The sequence below is a fragment of the Salvelinus alpinus genome, chromosome 3 (assembly GCF_045679555.1).
Source record: "Salvelinus alpinus chromosome 3, SLU_Salpinus.1, whole genome shotgun sequence".
Classification (NCBI taxonomy): Eukaryota; Metazoa; Chordata; class Actinopteri; order Salmoniformes; family Salmonidae; genus Salvelinus; species Salvelinus alpinus.
In genome coordinates this window covers 57286004-57307664 of record NC_092088.1, presented here as the reverse complement: position 1 = coordinate 57307664, position 21661 = coordinate 57286004, and the positions used below count along the sequence as shown (strand labels likewise).

The window sequence follows — 21661 nt, the reverse complement described above, 5'->3', positions numbered from 1 at the left end:
GAGACATTAATGTTACCATACCATAATACCTGGGTTTTTATAGCAGACTTGAGTGGTGAAATAACTTCTACTTGTTTCTTATCATAGCTCATCTGAAGCCTATGAATAAAACAGTACTCCTATCTAAAAATTGTACAGTAAAGTCTTAATCTAATGTTCCTGTGTGTTCCAGGCTGTCACCTCTGCAGGGTCGATGCGCTCCTCTAGGAACTGCTGTAGAGAGAGCACCTCGCTGGCGCTGCCTGAGGCGCTGCCATTCTTCTTCTTGGCCTGTGTGGCCTGGGGTTCCAGGGACCTCTGCAGCAGCATGGGGCTCTGATGAGAGGAGCGGGACAGGGGCTGCTGGACAGGGCTGCTCCCGCTGGACCACTCCTCCTGGTCCAGACTGAGGCTGAACTCCCCACTGCTCTCACTGTGGGGCCTACTGAGGTTTCCGTTCAACGTGCCTGAAGAGAAACACACTACTGTAGCCGAGTTCTGCTCTAACAGTGTACGACTAACTCAGGTACTAACATACGAGTATCACCCTAAGGTGATGACAGGCACTAGATATCAACCAGCAAAGCTCAGAAACCTGCTTATTTGTGAGAATGCAAATAAATAAATAAATAATAAACATGCCAGAACCTAGACTGGACCCTTCCAGAACATATCTCACACAGAGAGAGGAAGAGAGTTATAGTATCAATGTTAATAGATCACAAAAGTGTTGTGTTTTTTTTCTCTAACGTGTGTGTATGAGAAAATCAACAGAGAGTACAATGAAGGAGGTGTCATATGCAGGAGCGTGGGAGAGAGGGGGCGTTCTCCTTAGTGATGTGACTGTACCTTTGGCCTCGAGCGGAGCGGAGTGGGAGGTATTACTGCTGATGGTCTTGATACTATGGAGGCTGGAGGCTCTCGAGTCTGGATAGGGATAAGAGGACACAGATTGAGAGGACACGTCACACGGGTCAGCAGATGGTGCAGGCAGGAGGGGTGGCACGGTGCCACACAACGCCAACATGCCCAATCACACAAAGGGAGTGGAGAGGGAGGGGCCACACAAACACGAAGGGAGGAATCATTCATGAGGAAAAACCTGTTGTAAAACCTGATTGGAGGAAAGGAGAGGGGCCTTGTGATTGACATGACCCAGAGACCAACACGGGAGGGGCTCAGGTGATTGAGAGGAGTAGGGAGAGGAGGAGACCTGGGGCAGAGGAATGTACCAAAGGATAGGTGGGCTGTATTTGAATGTGTGGGATGCAAATTGATACAATGTTGTTGCTGTTATTAGTGGTCTTCAGTTTGGTTCAGGTTTGGTGTGGCTGGTACAGTAGTAGTACTGGGGAAGCGATGTCCGCAGGTAGTGGGAGGTAATCATTGATAGCAGTGGCAGTCTTGAGTAAAGTGGTACTGTTAGTGGTCTTAGACAGATGTACACAGGTGTGTCACTTACAACAGATGCTACAGGGGACTCTGCACATAGCGGACGGGTCGAGAGCAGAGGGCGACAGAGCCTGAGCACTGCTAAAGACCTGTAGGCCTGGCACATTCAACACACACAGCTAACTGGGTTAACCTGCTACCACAGTTGTTAAACACTACACTGGGCTACAGTGGTGCAGTTCACTTATACTGAGCTACTGTTAGTTTGGCTCAGTTTAGGATATAATGTATTGTACTAGGTTATCTGCCATTATATTAATTAACTCACCAACTTTACAGCACATCATAACAAAGTGCAATAAAACAGTCGTGGTAAAGTTCATGCAATAGAAGGTACATTACTGTATAATACAACGTACATGACAGTGGGAGGACATTTTAGCTAGCCAAGACTGCACAGAAAAGGGAGATAATGGACACTAATTGTGATATATGTGTGTGTGGGAGAATCGAGTAGGCAGACAGCCCGATCTACTAGCTAATCGGAGGAATGCTGCTCATGACCATTTGTTAAGCAGAGTTTACTGTTTGTGATAGCATGCCGAATCTAGTCATTTAGGCAGATCTACTCTAACGCAGGGCTTTAAAACCCTGTTCCTGGACCGCCCTGTATGTTTTCTCTCCAACCCTAATCTAGCACACCTGATTTTAATTAGCTGGTTGATCAGCTGCATCAGGTTAGTTACAACTGGGGCTGGAGCGAAAACTTACAGTAGGGTAGCGTACCAGGTATGGAGAACCCTGCTCTAATGGTAGCAAACTGAAATGTAGAGATATAAACCAAGCTTCCAGTGGCACGACATTTACACTTACTGTAAGGCTTTAAAACATTGCCAATTTTTTCCCCATTTGATATTTCATTCCTTTGTCTCCCAGTAATAAACTGGTATAAAGCCCTGTGGTTAAATAATAGTAATGGGAGTTTGTCCTAAAGGTCAACAGTTAACTTACCTTGACCTCTGATCCCAATGGGGTCGTCTGAGGATGCTGGAACGTCTTCACAGGAAGCGTTGTCTGGAGGAGACAAAGATGTGGAAATATGAGTTATGGCTGGAGGGATGGAGAAACTACCGGAGAATAGGGCTTACGAAGGAAACAAAGTATGTGGCAGACAATCTTCTGAAAGCTAGAGTATGATGGTAGCCATTCACCGGTGTCCAAATCAAAAAGTAAAAATGGAGATGAAAGAAAAATGACATTTACAATGGATTAAACAATGACTTGCTTCTGAAACACAATGAGACTTGAAATAAATACACATTCTAGATGATAGTTCACCACACCACCAAAGGAGGATCGACTAGCGGTCCTGTAGTCTCTACCTTTGATCTTCAGGCTCCTCTTGGCCCTGTTGCCAGAGGGCAAAGTGAGGGTGGCGTAGTTGATAGCGTTAGTGGAGTAGGCCATGGAGCCCAGCTCCTTCATGTGCCGACTTCTGCTGCCCCCGTTGGCCTCCACGGGCCCCTCCAGGTTCTCTGTGCTGCCCGCCCACTGGCCCCCTGCCAGGGCAATGGTCTGCAGCAGGTCGTTCATGGCTGTGGTGGAGATGGAGATAAATTAGCCGAGGGCACAGGGAGCAGCGCTAGGCTAGGCATGAAGTAGCTGCTAAGTCAAAGCAGCAGCATTCAGAGATGTGCCACAGTCAGTGTGGGCAAGCCCATGTCGGCAAGGCATGCACAAGAGCTGAAATGCAGCCAAACTGAAAGACTCAATAAAAATAGCAGAGAGTGACAGAAAAAAGTCAGGAAATGAAAGAAAAAGAGAAAGACAGATAAAAAAGCACTGTAAGGCTCCACTTCAATTCCTACATGGTGGCTGTGAGTGAGAGGTGGCGAGAGAAAGAGAAAGAGCAGTGAGGTTCTGCAAAGTCATGCCGGCTCTGTAGTGAGAGAGGAGTGAGGAGGATGACAGGCTGCGCTCACACCACAGGCAGACAGGCAGAGATACAGTATATAGATGGATGGGGCCAGAGTCAATGTGCAGGCCACACACACACCTACAGACCGCACCACCCTATACAGTAAGGTACAGTAGAATGGCATACAGTACCTCCCGACTGCACTGTCACATATACAGTTGAAGTCGGAAGTTTACATATACTTTAGCCAAATACATTTAAACTCAGTTTCACAATTGCTGACATTTAATCCTTGTAAAAATTCCATGTCTTAGGTCAGTTAGGATCGCCACTTTATTTTAAGAACGTGAAATGTCAGAATAATAGTAGAGAGAATGATTTATTTAAGCTTTTATTTCTTTCATCACATTCCCAGTGGGTCAGAAGTTTACATACACTCAAGTAGTATTTGGTAGCATTGCCTTTAAATTGTTTAACTTGGGTCAAACGTTTTGGGTAGCCTTCCACAAGCTTCCCACAATAAGTTGGGTGAATTTTGGCCCATTCCTCCTGACAGAGCTGGTGTAACTGAGTCAGGTCTGTAGGCCTCCTTGTTCGCACATGCTTTTTCAGTTCTGCCCACAAATCTTCTATAGGATTGAGGTAAAAGCTTTGTGATGGCCACTCCAATACCTTGACTTTGTTGTCCTTAAGTCCTTGCCACAACTTTGGAAGTATGCTTGGGGTCATTGTCCGTTTGCGACCAAGCTTTAACTTCGTGACTGATGTCTTGAGATGTAGCGTCAATATATCCACATAATTTTCCTCCCTCATGATGCCATCTATTTTGTGAAGTGCACCAGTCCCTCCTGCAGCAAAGCACCCCCACAACATGATGCTGCCACCCCCGCGCTTCACGGTTGGGATGGTGTTCTTTGGCTTGCAAGCCACCCCCTTTCTCCTCCAAACATAACGATGGTCATTATGGCCAAACAGTTATATTTTTGTTTCATCAGACCAGAGGACATTCTCCAAAAGGTACGATCTTTGTCCCCATGTGCAGTTGCAAACCGTATTCTGGCTTTTTCATGGCGGTTTTGGAGCAGTGGCTTCTTCCTTGCTGAGCGGCCTTTCAGGTTATGTCGATATAGAACTCGTTTTACTGTGGATATAGATACTTTTGTACCGGTTTCCTCCAGCATCTTCACAAGGTCCTTTGCTGTTGTTCTGGGATTGATTTGTACTTTTCGCACCAAAGTACGTTCATCTCTAGGAGACAGAACGCGTCTTCCTCCTGAGCGGTATGACGGCTGAGTGGTCCCATGGTGTTTATACTTGCGTACTATTGTTTGTACAGATGAACGTGGTACCTTCAGGCGTTTGGAAATTGCTCCCAAGAATGAACCAGACTTGTGGTCTACAATTTTTTTTCTGAGGTCTTGGCTGATTTCTTTTGATTTTCCCATGATGTCAAGCAAAGAGACAGTGAGTTTGAAGGTAGGCCTTGAAATACATCCACAGGTACACCTCCAATTGACTCAAATGATGTCAATTAGCTTATCAGAAGCTACTAAAGCCATGACATTATTTTCTGGACTTTTTCAAGCTGTTTAAAAGGCACAGTCAACTTAGTGTATGTAAACTTCTGACCCACTGAAATTGTGATACAGTGAATTATAAGTGAAATAATATGTCTGTAAACAATTGTTGGAAAAATTACTTGTGTCATGCACAAAGTAGATGTCCTAACCGACTTGCCAAAACTATAGTTTGTTAACAAGAAATCTGGGGAGTGGTTGAAAAACAAGTTAATGATTCCAACCTAAGTGTATGTAAACTTCCGACTTCAACTGTACATCATCTACACCTAGACCAGCGATGGGCAACTTTGATGGGGGTGGGGGCCACAAAAAAATCTGAACTCATCATGAGAGGCAGCAGTTGGCCAATTTGCGAGCAAGACATTTTGACAGCGGAGAGAATTTTTTTTAAGTTTTAGAGTTAATTTTGTGCAATTCTACACATTTTGCCATAGAGTGGAGAGAAATATTAGAATTTGTTAATATAATATCTGAGTGAGACTGACTAATAAAACCATTGGGGCCCCCCCGGCTGGTAAATCGACCATGATAACAAGTTTAGATAGCTGGCCCCTAAATAGCAATCCACATTTTTTTGTTGCTGACATGGGCTAATTGACTGACTATCAGTGACTAACATAACAAGAGGAAAACTGCTGATGCACAGACATATTTTTTAAATGGCACCTTGTGTATTCTATTATTGTAACTCGCAACATTAAGTTTAGACCCCGATTAAATTCTCCCCCCCAAAAATGTATAACCTAGACTAAGACTAACCTAGAGTGCATCTACAGATACCACAACATAAAACTACAGAAAAAGAACTACAGAACACCACTACTACCACTCACATTACTTCACATAAGTGTTGTTAATCATTGAAGAGTGTTAGTTTGTACTAATATCTACATTTGTTAGTTCTTGTATGTCATTACCTCGACTGTACACAAATCTAACCCAACAAAATGTGTTGTTAAGATAGATGCATCTACTATTGGTGATAAATTAGAGTACGAGTTTTGTTTATTCCTAGAAAGGAAGAATAGAAACCAGCTAGAAGCTATGAGAAGAGAAGCTAGGTGAGGGAAGCAGGAAGGCGCAGGCCAGAGGAGGTGGATGGAGGTGGTAGGACGCCAGGCTATCGGAGGTCTTACACATGGACCGGCGGTAGATGTCCTTCGCTTTGTCTTTCTCCTTCGATCTGTTCCTCATAAAGGGTAACCATTTCACAGCTGTCAGTTTACAGCCAAAGCAGAGAGGGGAGAAACAGAAATACCAGGGGAGATGGAGGAAAAGAAAGGAGAGAAAAAAACAGATGGATGTTAACGTTGGGAACCAGTGTACCGTTCTGAAGACTCAACTGGTAATGAAACAGTGTTACATAGATATCGGGGCAAACGCTGATATGTATGCAAACAGACACATGCGCACACACACACACTTTAACGCTCACTCACTCACTGTTCAAACAAAACGCCACGCACACAGCAAAGTGGGATGGCTGTGAAGGGGGTTGCCACATCGAAGACATCAGACTGCTAACAGACACTACAAACACATAGAATACCACACACAAAACACCACACATAGGGTGACGTTTATTAAAGGGTGCAATTAGGAGAGTACAACAGTGACACCAGGGGAACGACACTGCAGTGGAAGGAATGGCCACAGGGATCCCATTACTAACGCAAGAAAAATAGTAGATCCTGGGACACTGTATAGAGACACTATTTTAGATTTCCAGCTCCACAGACACCTCCGTGTGTTCTATAGACTGACAGATTTCTGTAAATGCAGACATATTGTGTGTGTGTGTGTTACGTAAAAGGTTCTTTAGTATAGCTATTAAAAGACAAAAGAAACATAGTTACATCAAATATTGCCTTTAGTATAGCTAAAAAGTATTGTCAGAAGTATTACAATGTACTTCTAATCCATCTGTCTGCATATTTCAAGACATGTCATATGAGGGGGCAGAGAGATACCTGAAGGGTTGGATGATACTTTTCTCGTGAATTATCTTGAAAATGCTTATACTTAAAAACTGGACATCAACCAATCCTCCATTGTTAAGTCAATGGAAAAATTATATGCTTCATTATCTAAATATTGAAAGAGTGTGGGTGACAGAAAGGAACAAAATGGTGCGATTTGAGGATGTGGGAGAAAGTAGTGCAGACACTGGAGATAGGGGTGAGAACAGGTGTGTCTGGGCAGGTGTGATGTTGATGTTTGTGTGCGTCTGTATGAGATAGATATACGTCTCTCTATCTATATTATATATCTATCTATATATACAGTCCCAGTCAAAAGTTTGGACACACCTACTCATTCAAGGGTTTGTCTTTATTTTGACTCTTTTCAACATTGTAGAATAATAGAGAAGACATTAAAACTATAAAATAACAATCGAAATACATTTGAGATTCTTCAAAGTAGCCACCATTTGCCTTGATGACAGCTTTGCACACTCTTGGCATTCTCTCAACCAGCTTCACATGGAATGCTTCTCCAACAGTCTTGAAGGAGTTCCCACATATGCTGAGCACTTGTTGGCTGCTTTTCCTTCACTCTGCGTTCCAACTCATCCCAAACCATCTCAATTGGGTTGAGTTCAGGTAAATGTGGAGGCCAGGTCATCTGATGCAGCACTCCATCACTCTCCTAATTTGTCAAATAGCCCTTACACTGTCCGGAGGTGTGTTGGGTCATTGTCCTGTTGAAAAATGAATTATAGTCCCAGTAATCGCAAACCAGATGGGATAGCGTATTGCTGCAGAATGCTGTGGTAGCCATACTGGTTAAGTGTACCTTGAATTCTAAATAAATCAGAGACAGTGTCACCAGCAAACCACCGTCACACCTCCTCCTCCATGCTTCACGGTGGGAACCACACATGCGGATATAATCCGTTCACCTACTCTGCGTCTCACAAAGACACAGCGGTTGGAACCAAAACTCTAACTTTTGAACTCATCAGATCAAAGAACAGATTTCCACCGGTCTAATGTCCATTGCTTGTGTTTCTTGGCCCAAGCAAGTCTTCTTTTTATTGTGTCCTTTAGTGGTGGGTTCTTTGCAGCAATTTGACCATGAAGGCCTGATTCACGCAGTCTCCTCTGAACAGTTGTTGTTGTGTCTGTTACCTGAACTCTGTGAAGCATTTTATTTGGGCTGATATTTCTGAGGCTTGTAACTCTAATGAACATATCCTCTGCAGCAGAGGTAACTCTGGGTCTTCCTTTCCTGTGGCGGTCCTCATGAGGGCCAGTTTCATCATAGCGCTTCATGGTTTTTGTGACTGCACTTGAAACTTTCAAAGTTCTTGACATTTTCCGGATTAAAGTAATGATGGATTGTCGTTTCTCTTTGCTTATTTGAGCTGCTCTTGCCATAATATGGACTTGGTCAATTACCAAATAGGGCTATCTTCTGTATACCACCCCTACCTTGTCACGACACAACTGATTGGCTCAAACGCATTAAGGAGGAAAGAAATTCCAGAAATTAACATTTAACAAGGCACACCTGTTAATTGAAATGCATTCCAGGTGACTACCTCATGAAGCTGGTTGAGAGAATGCCAAGAGTGTGCAAAGCTGTCATCAAGGCAAAGGGTTGGCTACTTTGAAGAATCTGAAATATAACATTTATTTTGATTTGTTTAACACTTTTTTGGTTACTACATGATTCCATATGTGTTATTTCATAGTTTTGATGTCTTCAATATTATTCTACAATGTACAAAACAGAAAATAGTAAAAGATTAAGAAAAACCGATATATACACATACACAGGGGAGAAGAAGTATTTGATACAGTAGGTTTTCCTACTTACAAAGCATGTAGAGGTCTGTAATTTTTTATCATAGGTACACTTCAACTGTGAGAGACGGAATCTAAAACAAAAATCCAGAAAATCACATTGTATGATTTTTAAGTAATTAATTTGCATTTTATTGCATGACATAAGTATTTGATACATCAGAAAAGCAGAACTTAATATTTGGTACAGAAACCTTTGTTTGTAGTTCTTGACCAGGTTTGCACACACTGCAGCAGGGATTTTGGCCCACTCCTCCATACAGACCGTCTCCAGATCCTTAAGGTTTCGGGGCTGTCGCTGGGCAATACGGACTTTCAGCTCCCTCCAAAGATTTTCTATTGGGTTCAGGTCTGGAGACTGGCTAGGCCACTCCAGGACCTTGAGATGCTTCTTCCGGAGCCACTCCTTAGTTGCCCTGGCTGTGTGTTTCGGGTCGTTGTCATGCTGGAAGACCCAGCCACGACCCATCTTCAATGCTCTTACTGAGGGAAGGAGGTTGTTGGCCAAGATCTCGCGATACATGGCCCCATCCATCCTCCCCTCAATACGGTGCAGTCGTCCTGTCCCCTTTGCAGAAAAGCATTCCCAAAGAATGATGTTTCCACCTCCATGCTTCACGGTTGGGATGGTGTTCTTGGGGTTGTACTCATCCTTCTTCTTCCTCCAAACACGGCGAGTAGAGTTTAGACCAAAAAGCTCTATTTTTGTCTCATCAGACCACATGACCTTCTCCCATTCCTCCTCTGGATCATCCAGATGGTCATTGGCAAACTTCAGACGGGCCTGGACATGAGCTGGCTTGGGCAGGGGGACCTTGCGTGCGCTGCAGGATTTTAATCCATGACGGCGTAGTGTGTTACTAATGGTTTTCTTTGAGACTGTGGTCCCAGCTCTCTTCAGGTCATTGACCAGGTCCTGCCGTGTAGTTCTGGGCTGATCCCTCACCTTCCTCATGATCATTGATGCCCCACGAGGTGAGATCTTGCATGGAGCCCCAGACCGAGGGTGATTGACCGTCATCTTGAACTTCTTCCATTTTCTAATAATTGCGCCAACAGTTGTTGCCTTCTCACCAAGCTGCTTGCCTATTGTCCTGTAGCCCATCCCAGCCTTGTGCAGGTCTACAATTTCATCCCTGATGTCCTTACACAGCTCTCTGGTCTTGGCCATTGTGGAGAGGTTGGAGTCAGTTTGATTGAGTGTGTGGACAGGTGTCTTTTATACAGGTAACGAGTTCAAACAGGTGCAGTTAATACAGGTAATGAGTGGAGAACAGGAGGGATTCTTAAAGAAAAACTGTGAGAGCCGGAATTCTTACTGGTTGGTAGGTGATCAAATACTTATGTCATGCAATAAAATACAAATTAATTACTTAAAAATCATACAATGTGATTCTCTGGATTTTTGTTTTGGATTCTGTCTCTCACAGTTGACGTGTACCTATGATAAAAATTACAGACCTCTACATGCTTTGTAAGTAGGAAAACCTGCAAAATCGGCAGTGTATCAAATACTTGTTCTCCCCACTGTACATACATACATACATACATACATACATACATACATACCTGGTGCATTGAACACAGGTTACATATAATGCACTACACCATTTAATAGGTATGGAATGTGGGTGCGTTCCTCTGCCCAGGCGTTGCTGACGCCTGCCAGATCTTACAACACCTGGATAGGTATTTTATGTATCAGCTAATCACATATGTTATAGCAATCTATCAGTCGATGACACAGCCGATGACGTGGCACGCAAACATTGGTTGATGCATGCAACATCTGAGTAGGGGAACGCGACCATTGACTGAAGGATGAGACACAACATGCTGACGTGCCTTGAGTGACACGACAGCTCAACTACAAGCCCCGCCCAGCCCTTCCCTCTCAGCATACCATTAGAGGAACCTTGGTTACCCTGGTTACTCTGCACATGGGAGTGCTGCACTCTCTGAGAGTCTTTCTTCCCTATCGCACAGAGAGGGAAAAACAAGCACAGGAAGCATTAGGTCCACACAACCAGCCACCACACAGCAACAAGGGGCTACTGTCCTGGTGTCTCCTGCCCTGCATACCTCACTGTCTACAACTGACCGCTGCTCATGTTCTAGTGTCTGTGCCAGCATGTACTTTTCCGTCTGACCCAGTGTACTTCGGTTTCTCTGTCTACGTGCATCATATTACCAGTGTCTGCATGTATCTGCCTCTGTCTGACCATGCATTTCCTGTGTTTAAACCGCATATATTTATTAACATACGCTCTGCTCCCAGTGTCTTATTTAACTAATATGTGATCTAGTCCTTCTTCCTGTCTGTTAGTCCTTCTGATCAGAGGAAGGGTCATATTGAGTGAGAGGAAGACCTAGTCCTAGACTATGTTCTGGTCTGGAGTGGACTCTCTTTCAAAATATAGGTCTATTACTTCCTTCTATTGTGTCTATTTTACCGTAAAGTATATTGATGTGTTTTAATGCACTTCAAATAAGGCTCGAATTGATCTGATCAGTAGGGTGTTTTCCATGCAGGTCAGAGTGTCTACTCACTGCTGTTCCTCTTTTGTGTCAGCGTGTCGTCCAGGGAGTTGGAGCCAGAGCCTATGGAGGAGGAGTCCTGGCTGTCCAGAGGAAGCCCCAGGAAGCCCTCGCTGGACTCAGAGCACGTGGGCGTCAGTGTCAGGGAACGCATCCGCTCCAGACTCTTCGGCTTGATCAGCTTCTTCATCTTCAGGGTGATCCAATTCCCTCGTCTAAGATGAGAGCGAGGGGGTTTTGTAATTTAGGGTAAATTATTTGACTCTGGGTAGTGTTCAGTAGGCACAAAAAGAGCAGAAAACTTCTGAAATTAAGGGATGTATTCCCATTTTGTGGCTTATTGAACCAGTGGTTTTCCAGCATCCGGGGTGTTCTTGTACAGCCTCCCAATTCCCCAGAGACAGCTATGATGATGTTAGTTAGGCATAAAGATGAACCAGAGCATCTTGGTTAATTTGAACCATATGCAGGAGTTGGTTAGGTTCAGACGTAAACCATATGCATTTAGTCAGGCATGGAAATGAATCAGAACTGAATGCTTAGGCACATAAGATCCAGAGCAGTTGGATATGCAATGGAATTAACCATAACCAGACAACTGCAGCAATCTACTGCAGTTATATATTACATTTTCATGTGAGGGATGTCAGCATTGTCTCAGTCAGCTGTTTACTACGACAGAGGCTGACATGGTCAAAGCACCAACCACAACGATAGCAGTGGACTCCTAGCTACTTACCTCCGTGGAGGTGAGGGGTCATAAAACTTGTACTGGTCCATGATCTTCTCTTCCAGCTTCTCCTTCTGTCTCCTCAACTCGTTCAGCTTGTCACTGAAGGAGGGAAAGACAAGTTAGGCACAGGAACAAATGACATCTAGCTACATAGCCAAGAAACAGACATCTCTCTCTTATTGAAATGTTAACTTGAACACTGGTTACAAAATGTAATAGTGGGGTCATCTCTCACATGTACTGTCTCTGTTCTACGTGGAACAGGTCCTTGCTCTCCATGGTCTGTTCTAGCAGGGTGCGGTTCTGCAGCATCAGGGTCTGGATCTGGTCCAGCAGGTGACGGTTCTCCTCCTCCAGGTTCCCCTTCAACTGACTCAGCAACTAGGGAGAGAGAAATAGACTATTTGAGCATAGTGGTTGGTATCCAAGTTGCTTTCACATTGTTGTATATATTACACGTGGGCTGTGCCTTTTTGGAAATATGCGGAACATAATAATTATAATCTAGTGGTTGGTGTATGGGTAGGGGGTACAGATATTGTAGTACCTCACACTGGTTAGTGAGTGGGAGGGGGTGAAGGGGGACTGAGGGGTGTGTAACTGTACCTCACACTGGTTGGTGAGCTTGGTAGAGGTGATGTCCAGCTGCTGGTACTGCTCTTTGAGTTTGGAGAACTCTGCCTCCAGGCGGGTCTGTTCCAGCTTGGCACCGTTCATCTGGCTCTTCAGGTTCTTATGGTCAACCTGCAAGCCCTCATTATCCTTCACCAGCTGGCGGTGTGCCATGTTCAGCCTTACACACAGACGTCATGTGTTTTAAACAGCAGCTTCTTTACTCATAGCCCCCTGGTTAGTTCTCTAATTGCAACCACTTGAAATGTCTGCATATTGCCACTCAAAACATGCTAACTTTATTTCCCCCTCTCTCTCTAAAAACCTTGATGAACAGATTTCTCTGTACCTGGATTGACAGCTGAAGGATGTTCCCTTGCACCTCAAAGTAACCCTCAGGGCAAATCCCCCCCTCTCGCATACAAACACACACAGACCTCAGCTTATCCCTGAAACACTCACTTTTCATTCGCCTCCTTCAGTTTGTAGTAGTCTATAGCCGTGGCCTTGTGGCTCTTGTTCTCAGACAGCATCTTCTCCTGCTCTGCCTTCAGCTGTTTCTCCAGCTCCTCCAGCTGATCCTTCTGCCTCAGCAACTGATTATACCTGCAACACATTACCACCGGTTAGTGGATGGCAGCTGTGTGTGTATATACAGTTGTGTATATACACTTTGGTTGGAGTCATTGTAACTCGTTTTTCAACCACTCCACAAATTCCTTGTTAACAAACTATAGTTTTGGCAAGTCGGTTAGGACATCTACTTTGTGCACGACAAGTAATTTTTCAAGCAATTGTTTACAGACAGATTATTTCACTTATAATTCACTGTATGACAATTCCAGTGGGTCAGAAAATTACATACACTAAGTTGACTGTGCCTTTAAACAGCTTGGAAAATTCCAGAAAATTATGTCATGGCTTTAGAAGCTTCTGATAGGCTAATTGGCATCATTTCAGTCAATTGGAGGTGTACCTGTAGATGTATTTCAAGGCCTACCTTCAAACTCGGTGCCTCTTTGCTTGACATGATGGGAAAATCAAAAGAAATCAGCCAAGACCTCAGAAAAATAATTGTAGACCTCCACAAGTCTGGTTCATCCTTGGGAGCAATTTCCAAACGCCTGAAGGTACCACATTCATCTGTACAAACAATAGTACGCAAGTATAAACACCATGGGACCACTCAGCCGTCATACCGCTCAGGAAGGAGACGCGTTTTGTCTACTAGAGATAAACGAACTTTGGTGCGAAAAGTGCAAATCAATCCCAGAACAACAGCAAAGGACCTTGTGAAGATGCTGGAGGAAACAATACAAAATGATCTATATCCACAGTAAAACGAGTCCTATATCGACATAACCTGAAAGGCCGCTCAGCAAGGAAGAAGCCACTGCTCCAAAACCGCCATAAAAAAGCCAGAATACGGTTTGCAACTGCACATGGGGACAAAGATCGTACTTTTTGGAGAATGTCCTCTGGTCTGATGAAACAAAAATAGAACTGTTTGGCCATAATGACCATTGTTATGTTTGGAGGAGAAAGTGCTTGCAAGCCAAAGAATACCATCCCAACCGTGAAGCACGGGGGTGGCAGCATCATGTTGTGGGGGTGCTTTGCAGCAGGAGGGACTGGTGCACTTCACAAAATAGATGGCATCATGAGGGAGGAAAATTATATGGATATATTGAAGCAACATCTCAAGACATCAGTCTTGAGATGTCTTGAGGAAGTTAAAGCTTGGTCAAAAATGGTCTTCCAAATGGACAATGACCCCAAGCATACTTCCAAAGTTGTGGCAAGATGGCTTAAGAACAACAAAGTCAAGGTATTGGAGTGGCCATCACAAATCCCTGACCTCAATCCTATAGAAAATTTGTGGGCAGAACTGAAAAAGCGCGTGCGAGCAAGGATCCTACAAACCTGACTCTGTTACACCAGCTCTGTCAGGAGGAATGGGCCAAAATTCACCCAACTTATTGTGGGAAGCTTGTGGAAGGCTACCCAAAATGTTTGACCCAAGTTAAACAATTTAAAGGCAATGCTACCAAATACTAATTGAGTGTATGTAAACTTCTGACCCACTGGGAATGTAGAAATAAAAGCTGAAATAAATCATTCTCTCTACTATTATTCTGACATTTCACATTCTTAAAATAAAGCAGTGATCTTAACTGACCTAAGACCGGGAATTTTTTATTAGGATCAAATGTCAAGAATTGTGAAAAACTGAGTTTAAATGTATTTGGCTAAGGTATATGTAAACTTCCGACTTCAAATGTATGTGTCTCTGACTTGAGCACTGTGTAATGGTAGTGTGGAACTGAGTGCATACTAAGACTGTCATGCATATGTATTTGGCCATGTGTGGTTAACTTCTTTGGGGTAGGGGGCAGTATTTTCACGTCCGGATGAAAAGCGTGCCCAGAGTAAACGGCCTGCTACTCAGCGATAAAAGCTAAAATATGCATATTATTGGTAGATTTGGATAGAAAACACTGAAGTTTCTAAAACCGTTTGAATGATGTCTGTGAGTATAACAGAACTCATATGGCAGGTAAAAACCTGAGAATAAATCCAACCAGGAAGTGGGAAATCTGAGGTTGGTCGATTTTCAACTCAGCTCCTATTGAAGATAGTGGGATATTGGTAATGTTGCACTTCCTAAGGCTTCCACTAGATGTCAACAGTCTTTAGAACCTTGTCTGATGCTTCTACTGTGAAGTGGGGCCGAATGAGAGGGGATTGAGTAAGGTCTGCCATGAGCTGAACATGCGCTGACCATGCGCGTTCATGTGAGAGCGAGCGCGGTTGCATTAAGGAGAAGTGCATCTAAAATTCCATGCATAACACTTGTATTTTTATAAACATTTATATTGAGTATTTCTGTAAATTGATGTGGCTCTCTGCAAAATCACCGAATGTTTTGGAACTACTGAACGTAATGCGCCAATGTACACTCAGATTTGTGAATCCTCTCTTTGGCTGGAAAAATGGCTGTGTTATTCTGTGAATAGGCCCTCACCGAACATAATCGTTTGGTTTGCTTTCGTCGTAAAGCCTTTTTGAAATCGGACAACAAGTGTATCTTTAAAATGGTGTAAAATACATGTATGTTTGAGGAATTTGAATTATGGGATTTCTGTTGTTTTGAATTTGGCGCCCTGCAGCTTCACTGGCTGTTGAAGAGGTGGGACGCTACCGTCCCACGTACCCTAGAGAGGTTTTAAGTGTGTGATCGATGCCAGCTGTGCTGGAGTATGCTGTAGGCACATAACAGCACCAGTTGAAATCCCACCTGTCCTCCAGGTCTCTGTGCTGTGATTCCAGGCTCTTGTGGGCACTTTTCAGGCCTCCGTGTTTGCCAATGAGGCCCTCATACTCCGAGGCCTGCCTCTCATGCAGGGCAGCCAACTTCTCATGGTCCCTCAGTAGCATCTCATAGGTGGACCTCAGGTCCTCCCTCTCCCTCACCACCCCCTCCTTCTCGTTCTCCGTGCTGGACTGCTGTGTCGCAAGCTGGGCATTCTGGGCCATGAGAGTGCCGCTCTGGGAGTTCAGGGTGGAGTTCTCCACCTAAAGGGGAAACAAGACATCTGATTGGACATCTGTGCCGTCTGAACTCAGTTACTCAGAAATGCCCTTAACTACGTCTGTTTTTTCAAGGCTTGTGTCATGTCCTTCTAGGCATTGCATTGGATTAGATTATCCAGTTATGTGGGGGAAAAAACAGGCCGATAACCTCACAAAACAATTTGAATATGTGTAGGTGTCGGTTCTGAGCAATAGGGGGCACTGTGTACCCAGACAGCCTGTCCATCCAGTAAACACTGACGGTTGAGACATCGCATGTTCTTGTTCGATTTGGATATACATCAGTGGTCAAATGTTTTTTGAAAGTACAAATTCCCAAGCACAGACACGTTTAAAGTTAGATTTGACATGCAGCAGAATGCAGCCGAATCCTGTTCAGATGTAGATTTTACGACCCAAGATTTTGTTGAACCGCTGCCATAAAATACATCAAAATAGATGTGGCTTATGAGAGGGCAATTCTCTCTAGCCACGTGGCAGTGGAGAGACAGAGCTTGGGGAGGGTTTAAACTACAATATAGGCTAACAATGTAGTGTAGACAAGGCCAGCGTATAGGGTGCAGAGCACAGCAGTGAAGGAGCAACAGAGGGAACCAGGGCTTAGTGGTTAAAGCGTTGGGACAGTAACCGAAAGGTTGCTGGATCTAAGCCCCAAGCTGACAAGGTAAAAATCTGTCGTTTTGCCCGAGAAGGCAGTTAACCCACTGTTCCCCGGGCGCCGAAGACGTGGATGTCGATTATGGCAGCCCCCCGCACCTCTCTGATTCAGAGGGGTTGGGTTAAATGCAGAAGACACATTTCAGTTGAATGCATTCAGTTGACTAGGTATCCCCCTTTCCCGTACTTGTAGTTTGGCATTCTGGGTCTGTAGGGTGGTGTTGTTCTCCTGTAGAGATGCAGTCTGTCTCTGTAGAGCCAGAATCTGAGCCTGCAGGTTACTGCTCTGGGTCTCCAGCTGCTTCAGGTTGGTATGCAGGGCCTGCTTCTCTGCCTGTAGGGTGGCATTCTGAAAATGACAGACACAGACACAGACACAGACACACACACACACACACACACACAGACACAGACACACACACACACGAGATTAACGCATGCATTAATTATATACAGAGGCCCTTCACACTTCATACAGAGGCCCTTCACATACTGTATCAAAGATGACTATTTTGACTTGTTGATTAGATTGAGTTTACTTACGTTTCTCTCCACCTCGATGAGGCGGTCTTTGACCTTGAGCAGTTCCCGGGTGGTCTCGTGGCTCTCCTTCTCCCACTTGTTGACCGCCTGAGAGTCCTCCCTGTCCCCTCTCCTGGGGGGCGAGCTCTGCACCATTCTCTCCTCCTCCTCCCTCTGTCGCAGGGCCTCGTAGTTCTTCTTCACCTGGAGAGGTCAAAGGTGAATGGGTTAAACCTCCATCCCCCAAAATATGCCCATGCTAATGAGTTCCAACTCTGTTCTGGCACCTCAGCGGCAAGGGTTCTAGTTTTTGTCACAAAGTTAAACATGTGCTGCGGAAACTATTCTCTGGGTTTTCTAGGCTCCTGGTGCCTCATGAATAGATAACACAATGGAAAAGGAATTAATAAATAATGAATTGCCTCAGAAGCATTTGAGTGTTTCTCTGAGTCACGCGTTAAAGAAGCATAACACAGGACCTCTCTGGGATAATGTTTTTTTGTACAGATGTTCATTGGGCTGCTGTTCTATATTGTTTAGGACTCACAGTTTTGAGCTCCTGGCGCAGTTGTTGGTTGAGGTTGGAGGACTCCTGCAGTCTGGCCTCCAAGGCTGCTATCTTCTCCTCCTTGATCTCCAGAGTAGATTTGAGAGTGGACTCTAGCTTGAACTCCAGCAGCTTGTACCTGCACATAATAGACATTCACAATCATTAAAAGACCAAGGATCTTTCCTGGATAGAATTCAATGTCTTGACACTGTATTGTTGGCAGAGTGTCTACCATGAACCTCAATTGATGTGGTCACAATTATTTATGGGGGGATGGGCACCTTTGAGCAGCAGCATAATGGTTTGTGTGTATATTACCTGTCGTGGTCAGAGCTCTGCTCGTCCTGCAGCAGCCTCTCCTTGTTGAGGCCTATCTTCTCCAGCTCCTGGGTCAGTTTCTCCAGGTCATTGTTCATCTGCTGAGTCCGCAGTTTCTCACTCACCAGTTCCTGAAACATCAAACGCCAATCCAGAGTCACTCTACATTCATAATCCCTAGAATTTAATCCTTTATTAATGAATAATCCAATCTTAATGTACTTAAATGGAACATAGTTGAGTTCCATGTTTAAGAAAAAGTGTTGGCATAGTGCTCTGGTTTTATTACTTCTTGCATAATGCAGGTGCAATGATTATAGCTGAACTTAAAGGTTAGTCCCAAAATGTCAGGAATGAAGTTTTCTAAATATTTTACTTTCAAAACACAGAAATACAGCCAGTATGATGCATTTTGCATATATCTTGAAAACTTGATTGCTGACATGCAAAACATTTTGGGACTATATCAACAATGGACTAATGAAACAAACAAATACCAAAAGAGTTTTCCTTTAAATCAATATTCTAAAATGTACATTTGAAGACTTGTGGGCATTCACCCCATGCATTACCATTACAATATATATACTAACATTACAACATGCATCTCTAAGGTAGTCGCTACATCATTACCTCTCGCAGAGTGACCAGGGTCTTCTTATCGATGGTGGCCTGTTTGACCAGCTCCTTGTTCTCCTTCTCCAGATCTTTGAGGCGGTTGCAGGAGTCCTTGAAGGAGGTCATCTCCTTGCCCAGCAAGCGGTTGTCCTTCTCCAGGTGGCTGATCCTCAGGTTGTCCTCGTCCATCTTGGAGTCCCTGATCTCCGCCTGCTGTCTCAGCCTTTTGTTGTCCTTCTCCAGGTGCTTCTTGTCCTTCTCCAGCTGAGAGCTCTCTTGCTCCAGAGTCTTATTCTCCTGCTCCAGCTGCTCCAGACGTTTGCTGGAGATCTTCAGTTCCTCCAGGCTCCTCTGCAGGCTCTGGTTCTCCTGCTCTATGTCCTGCAGCTCCCCCTCCAGCTGCTGCATCTTGCGGCTGCTGTTGTCCAGGGCCTTCTGCAGCCGCTGGTTTTCCGTATCCAGGCCCTGGTTGCTTACCTCGAGCCTCTCAGTTTTCTTGGAGGAGGCCTTGAGCAGCTCCAGGCTCCTTTTCAGCTGGCTCCTCTCACTCTCCAGCTCAAGGTTCTCCAGCTCCAGCTGAGCCGCCTTGTTCCCAGCCGAGCGGAGCACCTCAGCAGTCCTGCGAAGCTCCAGGTTCTCCTCGTCCAACTGGGAGTTCTCCTTCTCCAGGGCCTCCAGCTGGAAGGATGTGCTCCGCAGGCCGTCCACCACCTTCTTTAAACGACGGCCCTCTGCCTCCAGCTCGGAGTTCTCCTTCTCCAGAGACACCACCTGAGGATTTAGGAGAATATGGATATAACATTTATCAACAAAGCACTTTTCCTCATTCAAACTCCCATCTACTTTATACAATAGGAGCTGCACAACAAAGAAATAAGTGACTCATTTGGCACACAATAGACACCAGGTATACTGACAACTATAAGTGAAGTTTACAGCCACCAATGCACGCAGGGGCCGACCTTGTCACAGGTGATGCCCAGACTGGCTACTCGTTTCTGCAGGGCCTCGTTCTCCCTCTCCAGCCGCTGCGCCTCCACCTCCAGCTCCTCGGCCCTTTCGCCCTTATCCTTGTACATCTCCAGGTCCTTACGCAGCTGTTTGCGCTCAAACTCCAGCTTGTTGAGCTTGGAGCTGGTCTCCCGGATGGACTCGTGCAGCACGCGGTTCTCCTTCTCCACGTCTTTGACCCGCGCCTCAGCGCCCACCTGGGAGCGCTGCCTCAGCGATGAGACGGTCTGGGTCAAATGCTCGTTTTCCTGCTCCAAGCCTTTCACCTGGAACATAGAGGATGTCTGAGTGGCGCTATGGGACAGCTTCAACTCGAGTCATGCTTCAGTATGGTGTTAATATGAACAGAGCCCCAGAGATTATCTGACCATGAAAAACTCTGCTCTTATAATACCCTAGGGTCCTGAATTTGTTCTAATCAGGTCGAGTAGTCATGAAAAGTTCCTGGCCCTAGCTCTGAACCCTGTAGTGTAGGTTCACCAGAGATCTGTTCTTCTACTGTAAACCTCATCAATCTAAACTCCCTGTGTCTGGGGCCTCATTAGATTCTGTCGGCTTTCATTACCCCCCAAGCCACACAGAGCTCTTCAAACTCACTGGGAGAATGCAAGCACAAAGACTACGCTCTCCTAAGAAAACTCAATCCAAATCCATAATGATTAAGTAGCAATGTCGTTTTGAGTTTCTTGGAACAAGACCAGAACAAGGTCAAATCAGTACTTTGACCCGCCTAAAATGAAAGGCTGTTTGTGTCTTGAGCATGGACATGCATGCGTGTGTGTGTGTGTGTGTGTGTGTGTGTGTGTGTGTGTGTGTGTGTGTGTGTGTGTGTACCTGTCTATCTGCATTCTCTCTCAGTGTCTCCAGGGTTTTCTCCAACAGAGCCTTCTCCTTCATCAGGTCGGTGCTGAGGCTCTCTGTACTGCACAGACTCTCCCTGCCTGTGTTCAGCTCACTCTCCAGCTGCACCAGCTGCAGGCACACACAGAGGACGCACTGTTACCATGGCACCCAGTCACTTAGATCACAGACAATGACACTATGCAGTACCACATCATTACACATCAAATTGGACTCAATTACATTGTAATCCGGTCAATGAAATTGAAGAACCCACTGTTCTCAATTTAATTTCCTGATTTGCCAAAATAAAACTGAATTGACTATGATACAGACATTTATATTTCTCTAATTACAGTGGCTCCGTGTTGTGATGCATGTCCTATATTAAAGAGAGGCGTAAGCGACTCCATATCGCCCTTCCCATGAACACCGGCTCCAATCTCTGTTGTCTCATCTCCCCTCCGGAGGATGCTCTGTCAGACTGCACAAGGTAATTACCACTCATGTCACTCACACCCTCTACAAAGGGAAGGGCTGAATTATCTACAAATAAAAGCTTTTCACTCGAGCCGCTTCATCCTCAGTCTGTTCTCTCCCTCTTTCCCATTTCTGCTCACCGCATGACGCACAAACACTGTGGCACCAACAGCAACTACAAGCGCACTGTATACACATACACACACCATTCTTCAAAAAGCAGGCGGACTATTACTAATCATATCATAGATATATACTCACAAGCACTTCATTACGTCAAAGCAGCTTAACTCAAAATTGCCTTCTTATTGCTCCTGCTTGGATTCACTTTTAAAAGAGCTCTTTTACAGACAGAGTGGTGTTGCCTAACTCTGTTTCGCCTGAGAAATGCACATTTCATGCATTTTATGTGGAGTGCACAGAGAAGGCTTAAGTGTCTGAAAATAGCCGAGAGAGTTAGCTTGGAGAAACCTTCAAGTGTCAAGTCTGAGAAATAATAAGAAATGGACT

The 21661-nt window shown here is 44.8% G+C and overlaps 1 protein-coding gene across 7 annotated transcripts in view; it reads right to left on the bottom strand.

Moving 5' to 3' along the window:
- The window catches only part of LOC139570992 (girdin-like), an 87024-nt gene that overhangs the window by 3805 nt on the left and 61558 nt on the right, over positions 1-21661 (bottom strand). For 3 of the 7 annotated variants that reach the window (XR_011674216.1, XM_071393414.1, XM_071393410.1), the window contains 20 exons: positions 20666-20803; positions 19783-20097; positions 18836-19591; positions 18203-18333; positions 17882-18020; positions 17356-17538; positions 17000-17161; positions 15860-16137; positions 13024-13167; positions 12556-12742; positions 12185-12330; positions 11956-12048; positions 11229-11431; positions 10582-10653; positions 6006-6083; positions 2754-2966; positions 2383-2445; positions 1442-1528; positions 829-906; positions 181-446 (listed from right to left, as the gene is read on the bottom strand). Coding sequence is in view for 6 of the 7 variants with exons in the window: in XM_071393414.1 (XP_071249515.1) it covers positions 181-446; positions 829-906; positions 1442-1528; positions 2383-2445; positions 2754-2966; positions 6006-6083; positions 10582-10653; positions 11229-11431; positions 11956-12048; positions 12185-12330; positions 12556-12742; positions 13024-13167; positions 15860-16137; positions 17000-17161; positions 17356-17538; positions 17882-18020; positions 18203-18333; positions 18836-19591; positions 19783-20097; positions 20666-20803 (3732 nt within the window). In the remaining variant the exon portion in view is untranslated. The remainder of the gene's footprint in view (positions 1-180; positions 447-828; positions 907-1441; positions 1529-2382; positions 2446-2753; positions 2967-6005; positions 6084-10581; positions 10654-11228; positions 11432-11955; positions 12049-12184; positions 12331-12555; positions 12743-13023; positions 13168-15859; positions 16138-16999; positions 17162-17355; positions 17539-17881; positions 18021-18202; positions 18334-18835; positions 19592-19782; positions 20098-20665; positions 20804-21661) is intronic. The other 4 variants (XM_071393413.1, XM_071393415.1, XM_071393412.1 and 1 more) reach the window with 4 other exon arrangements.